We start from the raw sequence: 12,686 nt of genomic DNA on the forward strand, positions 1-12,686 counted from the left end.
CGAATAATTTCATAAAAATAACCGAAATTTTAAATAAATAATGATTGGATATAAATATCGCTCATGGGCTGCAATAGTGGCACAACTCAAAAAACAAGCGCTTTGGACTAAGAACAGGTGTAAATATGAAAATACATTCTTTTCAGCAGCAATACTAGCACAACTCATAATTCAACTTGAAGGTAGTCTTTGTTTAAGCAAACTAAAGCATTTCTTATGCATTTTCCTTAGCAATGAAAACTTTAAACCCACTTATCTCAAAAATGATTTTTTGAGTTGTGCCGCTATTGCAGCCCATGAGCGATATAATTACCTGCTTCAAAATCGTTATTGATTTAAGAAAATGTTTGAACTCTTGGAATCCTAACAATTAGTTCATGTAAGACACAGATATACCAATTTTGTATTTCTTTATTAATGCTAAACAAATTAGTTAATAATAATAAAAAAAAAAACTTTAGGTAATGTTAAAGTAACATTATTAGCTAATGTTTAATTATATAGATTTTAAAGACTCTGAGACTTTACATTCGAAGCAAAAATTTTTAAATAAAGGTAATCGTTTGAAAATTTCCAGAATATCTTTTTAAGAATATTTTAAATTGTTTTTTTATTTATATTTTATATCATTAATATGTTTTTTCTCTTCAAAAATGTATAAAGTTGACATAATTTAAGCAGCATATTCAAACACTTTTTATTTGTAGTAAATATTTGAAAATCTAGAAAGAAAAAAAAAAAAAGGAAATTTTTTTTGTTGAAGGGTTTCTCTCTTATAATTCCAGAGCTGCTTGAGCAAGCGGCCCGAAATTTGGACAGTGGGTGAAACGTGCAATTTCAGCTTCAGATCAAAAAATTATTCAAAAATTTCAATTGGATTGATCGGGAGAGAATAAAATAAAAAATGGATTTTTTCATTGACTTAGAGATCGCCCAAGATTCAATTTATTTTTATGATGTGAGATAAACTTACTGATCAACATGTACGTGAAAGCATAGGCAGACACACGTTATTAAATTAGTATTCCTAAAGAGTACCTACATTTATGTTTTTAAAACGCGTTTCTATAAAACAATTTAAAATCAACGGTAAATGAAATAAAAAATATGAACTGTAAAGTAAAATTAATGGAGAAATAATACGAATTCGTTTAGGAGAACATTAATGACGACAATGATTTTCGAAATATGTGCTAATTTTATCATATCACCATCTTTGAATTGGGACACAATTTTGAGTTTACGACTACCAATGTTCCACTCCGGGGCCTTGTAATTTCGAACCTTATCCAGAACACAAGGGAACTCCCGGATAAAGTATTGGGAGTAATTTGCCTTCGTGGACTTCTTTGAAGGAACTAACCCACATTTGCGTTACATGGATACATGAACAGGAAAATCATGAAAACTTTGCAGATGAAAGACCTCCCACCTCTACGGTTTACTTTTTAGAGCTGTGTTAGCTCAGGGGATAGAGCATATTCCTTCCAATCAGGGGGATCAGGGTTTGAATTCCAATGATGGCTGATCGATAAGAATTATGCACACTGCTCATACTGACCACAGTGCTGCCATAAAATATCCTCAGTGGTAGATGGATCATGGGTCAGAGTTCTATTGACCTTGTACTAACAGTGGGAGACTTTCGTGATTTTCCTCTTCATGTAACAAAATACCCTCCCCGGAGAAAAATTTCTCCCAATACTCAATAAAGAAGTGCCCTTATCTTCTTGATTGGGTTGAAAAGTACAAGGCTATGGAGTTGAGCACTGGCAGACAAAAACTCAGAATTCGGTCGGCTGTTCAGTGACGGATATAAAATCAAATCTAATAACGTAAAGTTACTGGAAAGGGCAAGGAATAATAATAAAAAGATATTGAAGTGTTTTAGGTTTATTAATTGTGTCGGCATTTGTCTCTTAGTTATGTGTATTTATTTACATAGCGTTGAGTACTGATTTTGATTTATTGATTCCTTTTTCTCACTACATAGAGAAAATAGGAATTCAGCTAGTAAAAATATAAAAAGTAGGCATTCTTAAAAAACTGAATCAAAACAATACCAACTCTTTTTAGAACAAATATTGTTTTAAATAAATTGAAATAAAGATGTCTGATAAAATAGAAATTATTTTTGGGTAAAATTGACTATGCATACACTATCTTGACTAGATTAAATTTAATAAGTTTGTAATGTTAATCTCAAAGCTACATCACATATAACTAATATTTCTTTAGATCATTAATTTTTAATATATAACTTAATTTAAAAAGAGTTACAGTTTGTACTGTTACTTATTGTCTTGAATATGAAAGTGATTTACCTATTCTATATTACAATTTCTATTGTATTTATATAAAAATAATTTTATAAACGTATATACTCTATAAAAAAGTATTACAATAAATTTTACATGAACATAAGATTTTCTTCAGGTAACGTAGAACAAGTTATAAAATTAGGGATATATTCATAAAAAAATCAAAAATAATTATTATCAAAGAAATATTTATTTATTATAAAAAATTTATTTATTATAAAAAATTTATTTACCATAAAATTTATTTTGTTAAAAAATAAACACAATGACACATTTGAGATTCCTGGAAAGAAATACAATGAAAGCTTAAACTTGCTGAAGTTCGATAAGAACACCACCACAATCTTTGGGATGAAGAAATATGACAGGTTTACCATGGGCACCTATTTTAGTTTCCTCAGTCAAGGTACGAATGTTATGCGCCTTCATGTCTTTCACAGCATTGTCAATATTATCAACATCCAAACAAATGTGATGCATTCCACCGTTGCCATTCTTTTGTAAGAAGCTCTGAATGGGACTTTTTTCTCCAAGAGGAAGAAGCAGTTCCAATTTGACATTGCCTAACTCAACAAAGGCAGTTGTAACTCCATGTTCTGGCATAGGAATAGACTGACTAGTCTAAAGAGATGAAGAATTGATAATAAAAATATTACAACTGTTTTTATATTGAACATTACCATACCTGGTTTACGTATCAAGTAGTAGATCAGTAAATTCCAAAAAAATAAATAAGTAGGACCCGGATTTTAATGATCAAAATTGTTTTTAAAAATATCCTTAAAAATAAGGCAAAACTATAATAATAATGATAAAAAATGTAATTATAAAATAATAAAATTCCATTGTAATTAAATAAGAACTTAAAATTTGAAACATTTACTTCCTAGAATTTAATATAACATATTTTTATCTTTATCAATCGCTCCTTTCAATGGTGGTCTTTTTCCTGGATGATATCCTTCCTAATATAACTTAGTTAAAATGTGTAAAAGTTGTAAGAATGAGTTAATGCTTCTAAAGATTTTATTTTTTTTTTTTAAAACAAAAAATGCTCTAAAATAAAAAAGTTAAAAATCCCCCCTCCCCAAAAAAAAATCTCAAAAAATGCCTCACAATTAAAAAATTATCCCAAAATCTCAGAAAAGTCTAGGTTTAAAAGTGTAAAAGAATCCAAAAATGCATATGTCATCAAAATCTGAGCCTTTATAATAAAAGAAGCTGTTAAAAATTTTAGAAAGAAATTGTAAACAATATTATAATCAGCATCAATATTCAACATAATCCTGCATTAGATTAACATTAGTTTAAATATAAATGTAAAGTTATGAAAAGATATTAAAATTTAATAAAAAAGTTATCGCTCTTAATATCTGAACTGAATATACAGGGTTGAAAAAAAATTTAAATGCATATAATCAAGAGGCAATCTTTCATTTTTGTCATATTAGAATGTGGTTCTGATAAAAGCAGATGAACCCCTTAGTGGGTGTCTTTGAGATAATTTAAGCATGCTAAACAGGTCAAACGGAATAGACTCAAGATAATTCAAGCAAGGTCGTATTTCATGCTGCGATAATTTTCACACTCTAATATAATCAAGAATTGAAAATAACAAAATTAGTTATAAAAAATATTTTTCAATAAAAAAGTTTTTTTGTCTGATTTTTTCTCTTTTTTTTAATGTGCACATTAAGAGGTTAAAAATACTTTGAGTTCTGATTTGAAGTGAACATTTTAAGGATTAAAATATTAAATCTAAAAACTAATTGAAGACAAACTCTCTCTCTACTCTAGAAACACATAATAATGTAAGTTGAAAAAAAAAATTAATGCTAAAAATTTATTTATTTCAATTGTTTTTAATTTTGTCGAAATAAATTTAAAGAAAAATGGAATAACAAAGAAAAATATCAATGAAGGGACGTAATACAAAGCATTGGAAAAAAAAAAACACTTGAAATATTTTTATTATCAGTTTTTTTCTCTACATAATAGATAAATTTAGTATTCTAATTTACAGTATATTACCTTAGCACCAAATATATCTTGAAAAAGTTTAACACTTTTCTCGATATTAGCAGATGCAACAGCAAGATGATTTACTTTCAAAACTTTCCATGTTCTTCCTTTAGGATTTGTACAAAAATAATGTCCTAGGATTTTATTTTGCACATTGATAAAAGGTCTCCAAAGGTTTCTTGTTATCAAGTAGGCCATATTTCCTGAAATAAACATAATTTAAGGATTTTTATCTTTAGTGTCAATAAAATATAATTATACTAAATACATCATAATTTAAAATAAAAAAGATAGTCATTATGTTGTTCAGAAGTTATTATTTTCCTTTTTTTGTTTAGAAGTTATTACTCTTTTGTTTATTATTTTGTTCAGAAGTAAGAAATTAAGACAGAAAAATAGTTTAAAGTACAAAAACAGACCAAAATCCTTAAGCTCTAGAGTGAAAGTACAAATAAAAATGGGTGACATCATATGTCACATTAGGTTTTCATCTGTGATTTAGAATCATCCTAATTTATTATCAGGTAATTTAAAAAATTTTTTTTTTGTTGGAGAAAATGGATTTACAAAACTTTTATATGAGATTGATTAACTTTTTGTTGATTTTCATAGTTTTAAAATCTAATGTTAATATAATGCTTTGCTAATAGGTTTTAACTGTAAAAATTACATTACTACTCAGCATGAAATAAATTACAACACTAGTATTGAAGTGAAATTTTAAAAATCTTATAATTCTTGTGGATTTTTCAGTTATTTTACCAGAATATCGTGGAAATTTAATGCAGTTATTGATGACTAATTCTCTAAGTTAACCTTAACAATAAAAATTAAGATCTTTTTAAATCTGCTTCTCAGTAGATAATATTGATACATTTCTATGTTATTTTTAATAACTTTGATTCATACATCTGCATGAATTAAACAATTTTAACATTTCTATAACAATTATATTAATAAAATTTTACTAATTACAAGTTGAGACTTTTGAATACTTTTATAAAAGCTGGTTCAAATCAAGTAAAATTTAAAAAAAAAAAAAAAAAAATACAAACCCTGTATATAATTACAAAGCAAAAACAATGTGTAGAAATGTAAAGTTAACCAGGCTTATGAAAAACAAACAATATTTACATCTCAACATTTCAATGAGATAAAAACAGTAAGAGGTATAGAAGAATCTATATAAGAAGATAGAGCAAAAAAATCTTTTTTTAAAAATGATACAAAATAAAGCCAGAAATTACAATTTTGTTCTTCAGGAAAATGGGCCTTAGAAACAAGAGAATATCATATGGTCTAAGAAAAGAAAAAACAGTATCAAAATAAAGAATACACAGGATGTTTATATAAATTACCATATAGTATTTATTATAGTAGTATTTATTATAGTAGTATATATTACCATATAGTAATAACATGGTAATAAAACAAAAAATTTTAGTTATTTTTTTTATAACATAGAAGTTTAGGATGTATTAAAATCTTATATGAATGGATGTAAAGTTGATATAACAAAAATGCACAGAATATAATTTCTTCTAAAGAAGAGAATGAAAAGAAGCAATAGAATTCACTCAGTATGCTAGAGGCGAGATTGCCTTCTTTTCTGAGAATTTTTTTTTCTGAAATAACCCCATAACACATAAAATATGGTTCCTTTGTAGCCAAGCTAAACCATTCAATAAAAAAATAGATGCTAATAAATAAAAAATAAACTAGGCAATATTTTAAAATTGAGTTAAAACTTGTGCTGAAGTCTATAAAAAGATAAAAGATATTTTGGGAAAACTTCTGCTTAATCTCAAAAGTATATAAAAGAAGTAAAATGTTATTACTATGAGCAATATAGTAGTCTGCCGCAGACTGGTTCACATTCTCAAAGAATTGCCAATTTTTATTTCATTATTTCTGATTACCTGTTATAAGATGAATGATATTTAAGCTCTCTAAATCTTAAATCGATTGGAAAATTTTCTACACAGGATTGAAACTGTCAAATTTTTTTAACCATGCACAAATTCGAACCACTTTTGAAACCTTTTAAAGAGTGCGGAAATTTTTTATAGATGCTCAACTTGCGGCTTGAACTAGCATTAAGAAAAGATTAAAAATTCTATATAAAAAAAAGGAGAAATATACCAGCCCACTTGTTATAAGTATCTTGTAAATAATGTTACTTTTACTGTAAATAACAAAATACTTTTAGTCATGTCTCAGAAATTTTAATTTGGAAATTTACATGCTAATTTATTGAACACCCGTACATGTTATAACATATTTACAACTAGAGGTGTATTTTCACTAATATACGCTCAAAACAGTATTTTTTAGTTCGAAATTTTCATAAAATTAAAGTGCCTTTTCGAAATATTTTTTTGAAAGTAAAGATTATATTTTGGTAAAATTTTTTGATTTCCTTAAGAAAGGAAAAAAAAAATTGATTTCACACAAATAACGAAAAAGTAGCACGCGTTAAAAATTAAAATATTAATATTTTATTAAATTAGATTTAAAGTTCTGCTCAAGAAATTCAAACACATAAAATTGACATAAAAAGCCTTCTTTACTTTATAAAGAAGCAATTTATTTTTAATAAAAATTTTTGTAGCAATTTCTTTAATTAAAGACCAAAATTTTTTCTCGAGCTGTTTAATTACTTTCGTAACTCGCTTGTGCGATTGAACATTTTCTGCCTTCTTTTACTAAATTTTATTTATTTAAAGAAAATATATCTTGTTAGGAAAAATAAACAAGTGGAATGATTTCTGAAATTAATGTTAAAGCCAAAAAAAAAACAAAACAAAAAAACAACAAAAAAAACATATAAGTCTTCGGAAATTTCTTAAATTGTTTTTTGATTTTTTTCAATGTTCTGAGAGATTTTATTAAATTTGAGGCCAGCTTAATCTTTTTGGACGTAAGTTATATAAGGAATTTATGGGAATTTTTAAACCATAAAGCTTGTTTCTGTTTTTTGTTAAATTTTATAAAAGATAGTCATTGCATGATCTCTAATATGTAATGAATAATTAACGAATTATTTTCTAAGTCCTCAATCGTTATTTCTCTCGATCCTTTTAAAGAAACTATTAGCTAATTGTTTCTCAAAGTATAAAGAATAATTATTTAATTGTTAAGGAACAACAAACAAACAGCTTGAAATATAAGTTTAAAAATTAGTTTACTTTTAAAAAGGAAATTTTTAATCTTTTATAAGATGCTATTATTGAATAATTATACAACAAAATAATCAAACTATATTTTATACTAAACTTAAGAGATAGATAGCATTTTGGATAACTTATAACGAATTTATAAAAAAAACTTACTATTATTGGAAAGTTAATGTAAAAAAAGTATAATTTTATTAATACTTTTTCACAAATAAAAGTTTAAAATATAATACCTATAATGTTATAATCTATGCAATTATAGCATTAATGCTCTAATAAAAATGTAATTTACAGTGACAGGTATATTTACGTATCATGATCTGCAGCACCAACTATAACCGCCTAAAACTAAATGGGCTTTAAACTTGTAATTTTTCTAAAAAACAGGTAGAGATTTGACGGAGGTGGCAATGAGTTATACCCTTTGAGTTGGTCCCGTTCTAAGATATTTCTCTTGCTTCCTCGCGGGTCACTGCCCGATAGTTGCCAAGATCTGGCAATTACTCTACCGCAGAAGAGGATACGGAAATCTTTCGACAGTCACTGAAATCTTAGTTATTTTAAACTGAACTAAAATCTCACAGTAAAATGCTGAGAAAAAAAAAAAGAAAATAAACGATTAAAAACAAATCACATTAAAAAAATATAATGGTATCAAAATAAATTAATAATTTTTTTTTAAATAGAAATATTATTTAAAGAATTTTCAGACAAAAATGCAATACTGTACTTAGCCAATGATAAATACATTCCACACAATAGAATAATAAACAAGCTATCTTAAAAAACAATTGTAAATAAACAAATATAAGCTTTAGAAACATCACATTGAAAAAAAATTTTATCCAGCAAAAAGTTTAGAGTAAATACAAATTTATATTTAAAACTCAATAGTATTGTAAATAAATAATTCACTATGGTATAATTATTGCTTAGCTTTTAAGTGGCGAACGAAATTTTAAAGAAGTCACCTTCAGAAAATTGTTTAATGATAAATATCTGAAGGCCGAATAATAATTAATGGTCATTCGATAACAAACTAGATTTCACTGGGTTTACCTAATTGGCTAGTTCCTCAGAAGAGTGCGAGGTTTCACCCGTTTCTTTTTTCGTAGTTCTCACTTTATTTACGTACTTAAATGCTTGAACACAAAATGTTCCAGCAGCTATCACCGTCAATCCCATTAAACCTGTCACAGCTGTTTTATGCAAAACATCGGCTAATTTCCTCATTGGCATAGTGAATGTAGTAATTGATGGATTTATTTAGAGATAAAATTGCTGAATTATTAGTTGACAAAAGCGTGAAAGATAAGAATTCTGATTGGTAGATTTACTTCAAGAGTTAAGATTTGATAATATTTCTTACTTTCTTCCTAAAGCAATAGCGAAATAAATAAATATGATTCTGACGCGTAGATATTCTAATATACGCTTCCGGCTGACTATTTCTATCCCTTGCTTGTTCTTCAAACACTAGTGGTACTGATTGAGTTATTAGGTTTGGGCTAAAATAAGCAAATCTTGATAACAAAGGTAACAGAAATAGGCAGCTAAACCTGCAAACATTTGAAGAAAACTTTTACTCCGATTATTCATCTTAAGTTATTTTTGAGTTAAATAATTAAAATTATTTAAAATTAAGCTTATTTGATGCTTTTTGTTTAAAACGACTTCTCATTGTTTCATAATTAAGACTCTTAATCATGGGCTTAGAAGGTAACTAAGTGTACTGCAGCAGATTAAGGTTTTAAAACTTTTGGGGATACTTCCGTATCGTGATCTGTCGCGCCAACTACAATCGCCAAGGTGCTAAATAGATTTTAAACTTGCAAATTATTTAAAAAAAAATATGTTGATAAACTTTTAAAGTACAAATTTTGTTTAATTTTTATAATACAAAAAGGATTCCGATTCTTGAGGATATTTCCGTAGCATGATCTGTCTCTCCAAGGCACCAAATGGATTTTGAACTTGCAATTATTTTAAAGTAAACACTTTTATACCTTTCGAGTTGGTCTCCTTCTGTGATGCTTTTTTTAGTTCCTTGCAGTCAGCTGCCCGGAAGTGGCTAAGACTTGGCGATTGTTCTGCCGCAGCTCACGATACGAAAATGTTTCCATTATGTACAAATATTTTAATATTTTTATAATGTTTTAGTTGTAGATTTAGCATATTAAAATATTAATATAATTTTTAAAAAAATGCTTAAAAATAATTTATTTGCAGTTTTCTTTTGGGAAGATTTCTGCATCAATTCCTACCCCAAAAAACACCAAGTTCTGGGTCTACTGGAAGGGTAAAACTGTTATCCATCCCTGGACAAACCTCTACATATTTTTTTCTCTCTCCAATTCCAGTTGGTTAAAAATCCCTTTTATGCTTTGGTAATTTTAATTGGGGGAAACAAATGCAGATATGGAAATATCCCCTTTATTTTCATTAAATGTTGACAGATCCTAAAACAAAGGGATATTTCTGTGTCAGTGCCTATTCATAGCAATTACTATTGCCAAGGCATCATTTTTAAATTACAAAAGTTTAAAAAAGTCTGTCTGGGAGTGGCTGTAGGTTATACACTATGAGTTGGTCTCCTGTGATATATATTTTTAGTTTCTTGTGGGCCACTGCCTAGAAATTTTCAAAACTTGGTTATTATTTTGACTCAGGTACTGATATGGTAATCTTCCCTAAGGCAGATATTTTTATGCATGAAGCTAATATATGTCTTAATATACATTAATAAAAAATTTAGTTTCTTTTCTTGCACATGTAGAGATAAGTACATTTTACTTTTATACATATTACATTTATATATAGAAAACTTCTGGTTATATATGGAAATGATTGGGGAGACGACTAATTTCACAGATTTTTCACTATACAGGATGCAAAATATATTACCTGTATTTATATGTGTTTAATAGTTTATAAAAAATTCTTCATTTATAAATTTGCCTTTTCTGAAGAATATTTTATCATTATTAAATGAATTTAACATTGACAAATATAAGTGAACAATTTTAGAAATGATTGGTTCAAGTATCACTAGGTTAAATATTAAGAATGAAAAAATACAGTTGTACATAATTTTACATTAACAAAATATTGTTGTACAGAATCTCACATAAACTATTATGATATAGAATGTCATATAAACAAAATATCATGGTACAGAATGTCAGAAAAACAATATATTAATTTACTGAATCTTAAGAGAGAGAAATATCAGAGTACATTATCTCAAGAGGAAAAAATATCATATGTGTTTTATAGTAAAGAAACAATTCTTCATTAGTAAATTTGCTTTTTCAAAAAAAAAAAAAAAAAAAAAAAAAAAAAAAAAAAAAAAAAAANAAAAAAATTAAAAAAAAAAAAAAAAAAAAAAAGAAATTCTTATTACTAAACAAATTTAGCTGTGGAAAAATTTTAGAATTAGTTTAAGCATCATTATATAGAATTTTAAACAGACAAAATATTGTGGTACAGAATATTACATCAACAAAATATTATTGAACAGAATCTCACATAAACAATATTGTGGTACTGAATGTGACATAAACAAAATGGCAGAGAATTTCAGGAAGACAAAATATTATGCTATTGAATCGTAGAAGGACAAACTGTTGCAGTACATTATCTCGAGAAGAAAAAATATTATAGTACAGAATCTACTGTGATATTAAAAGAATTAGTCATGTGGTAGCATTTTGTTTATAAAATTTGCCTTATAATAAGACAGCAGATTAACCAACAAATAGATAATGCAGAGTTAACTATATTTTATTTTTAATTTGTGACCTCTACATTATTTGTTGTATTTTTGCTGCTATTACCTAAATACGTACATGCTATTATATATAATAAAAATAAGTAGAAATAAATATTGTACTGAATCAATTGAAAGAGTATAATTTTTATTTAATTTGTGGTAAATCATTTTAGACTAATCTATTTAATTTTAGATGTAAAAAATATTATTGTTGTCTTATCTGGTAAAGGAGGTGTGGGCAAATCATCAGTTGCTGCTCATCTAGCTTTGTCGTTAAGAGATTTAAATTTTAAGGTATTTTAATTTCTTATTTATACTGTTTTGCTTTTAAGTATTTTTATGTTTCTATATTTATAATTTCTTGTTGTAGTCTCTTGTTTGTTATGAGATTAAGACTTCTTTTTATTGTAAATTTATGTTTAAAATGTCTATCAGAATTTGAAAAGATTTGGATTCAAATAAAATTTCGTATTAATTCAATTTTTTCTTTCTAATGTTAAGACTGGATTACTTGATGTAGATTTATGTGGACCAAGTATACCATACATGCTGAATATGGAAGGCAAAGATGTTCACCAATGTTCTTCTGGGTATTATACCTTTATTATATTTATTTCTTAATCTAGAGTCAAAAATTAAAATTGTAGATATAAGTTGTTTTGTAAGAGTTGAAATTCCTTTCTTTTGTATTTTGAGAAAAAGTATTTTAGTATTTTTCTTCAAAATGATTACTTTCAGTGTTATAATTTTGAAAAGTCTTTAAAAATAAATTTTTTTTTCTTCATACATAGCGCTTTTAAATTCTTTGAAACTGTAAGCATAAATTTTTTTTGGTAAATGGGCATTTAAACATGCTGGTAATTTTTTTTTTGTTGTTGAAGATTTTTAATATTAATTCAGCTTACGTTTCAAAATTGAAAGTTTCAAGGAATTTTACTGTCTGAAAATGATTGAAAGGAAGTGTGATTAATTTAAGTAACTTTTGTGCTTGTACTATTTATAATTATTGCATTTATAATAGTGCTTCAAGGAATTAATGTTTCCCCAATTTTATAGATGTCGGAATTCCATGTTCAATACCCCTTTTAACTTAAGTGAGATACTGATTTTCTGCTTTTGTCCAAGTTTGGCTGTTTTTCTAAATGTATGCCCTTCTATTAAATATGTATACTTATACATATATCAAAATATATGTATAAGTATACATATTTGATATTGTCAAAATTCCTAAATCGAACCATAATTGAATTAATGTTTTCCATTCAGGGTGTCCAAAAATTAGGAAAAAGTTTTAGAATTGCATTAATCTGAAAAAATCGAGGGCTTACTAAAGAGTTCACATTTTAAAAATGGAAACGTCATCTTTTCTATCTCTTTTATATATATATATATATA

At 26.6% G+C, this 12,686-nt stretch overlaps 2 protein-coding genes across 2 annotated transcripts in view; one reads left to right on the forward strand and one right to left on the reverse strand.

The window, feature by feature from the left end:
- Nucleotides 1-2,492: 2,492 nt before the first annotated feature.
- On the reverse strand, nucleotides 2,493-8,513 carry LOC107448903 (methylmalonyl-CoA epimerase, mitochondrial). The gene is made up of 3 exons (XM_016064268.3): nucleotides 8,491-8,513; nucleotides 4,353-4,546; nucleotides 2,493-2,942 (listed from the first exon to the last, which is right to left on the reverse strand). The coding sequence occupies exons 2-3, from the start codon at nucleotides 4,539-4,541 to the stop codon at nucleotides 2,628-2,630; spliced, it is 504 nt and encodes a 167-aa protein (XP_015919754.1). The 5' UTR covers nucleotides 4,542-4,546; nucleotides 8,491-8,513; the 3' UTR covers nucleotides 2,493-2,627.
- A 550-nt stretch (nucleotides 8,514-9,063) lies between these two features.
- The window catches only part of LOC107448902 (NUBP iron-sulfur cluster assembly factor 2), a 21,942-nt gene continuing 18,319 nt past the window's right edge, over nucleotides 9,064-12,686 (forward strand). The window contains exons 1-3 of the mRNA XM_016064260.3: nucleotides 9,064-9,238; nucleotides 11,485-11,585; nucleotides 11,793-11,881. Of these exons, the coding sequence (XP_015919746.1) occupies nucleotides 9,226-9,238; nucleotides 11,485-11,585; nucleotides 11,793-11,881 (203 nt within the window). The 5' untranslated portion in view covers nucleotides 9,064-9,225. The remainder of the gene's footprint in view (nucleotides 9,239-11,484; nucleotides 11,586-11,792; nucleotides 11,882-12,686) is intronic.

This window comes from Parasteatoda tepidariorum, chromosome 8, assembly GCF_043381705.1.
Source record: "Parasteatoda tepidariorum isolate YZ-2023 chromosome 8, CAS_Ptep_4.0, whole genome shotgun sequence".
Lineage (NCBI taxonomy): Eukaryota > Metazoa > Arthropoda > Arachnida > Araneae > Theridiidae > Parasteatoda > Parasteatoda tepidariorum.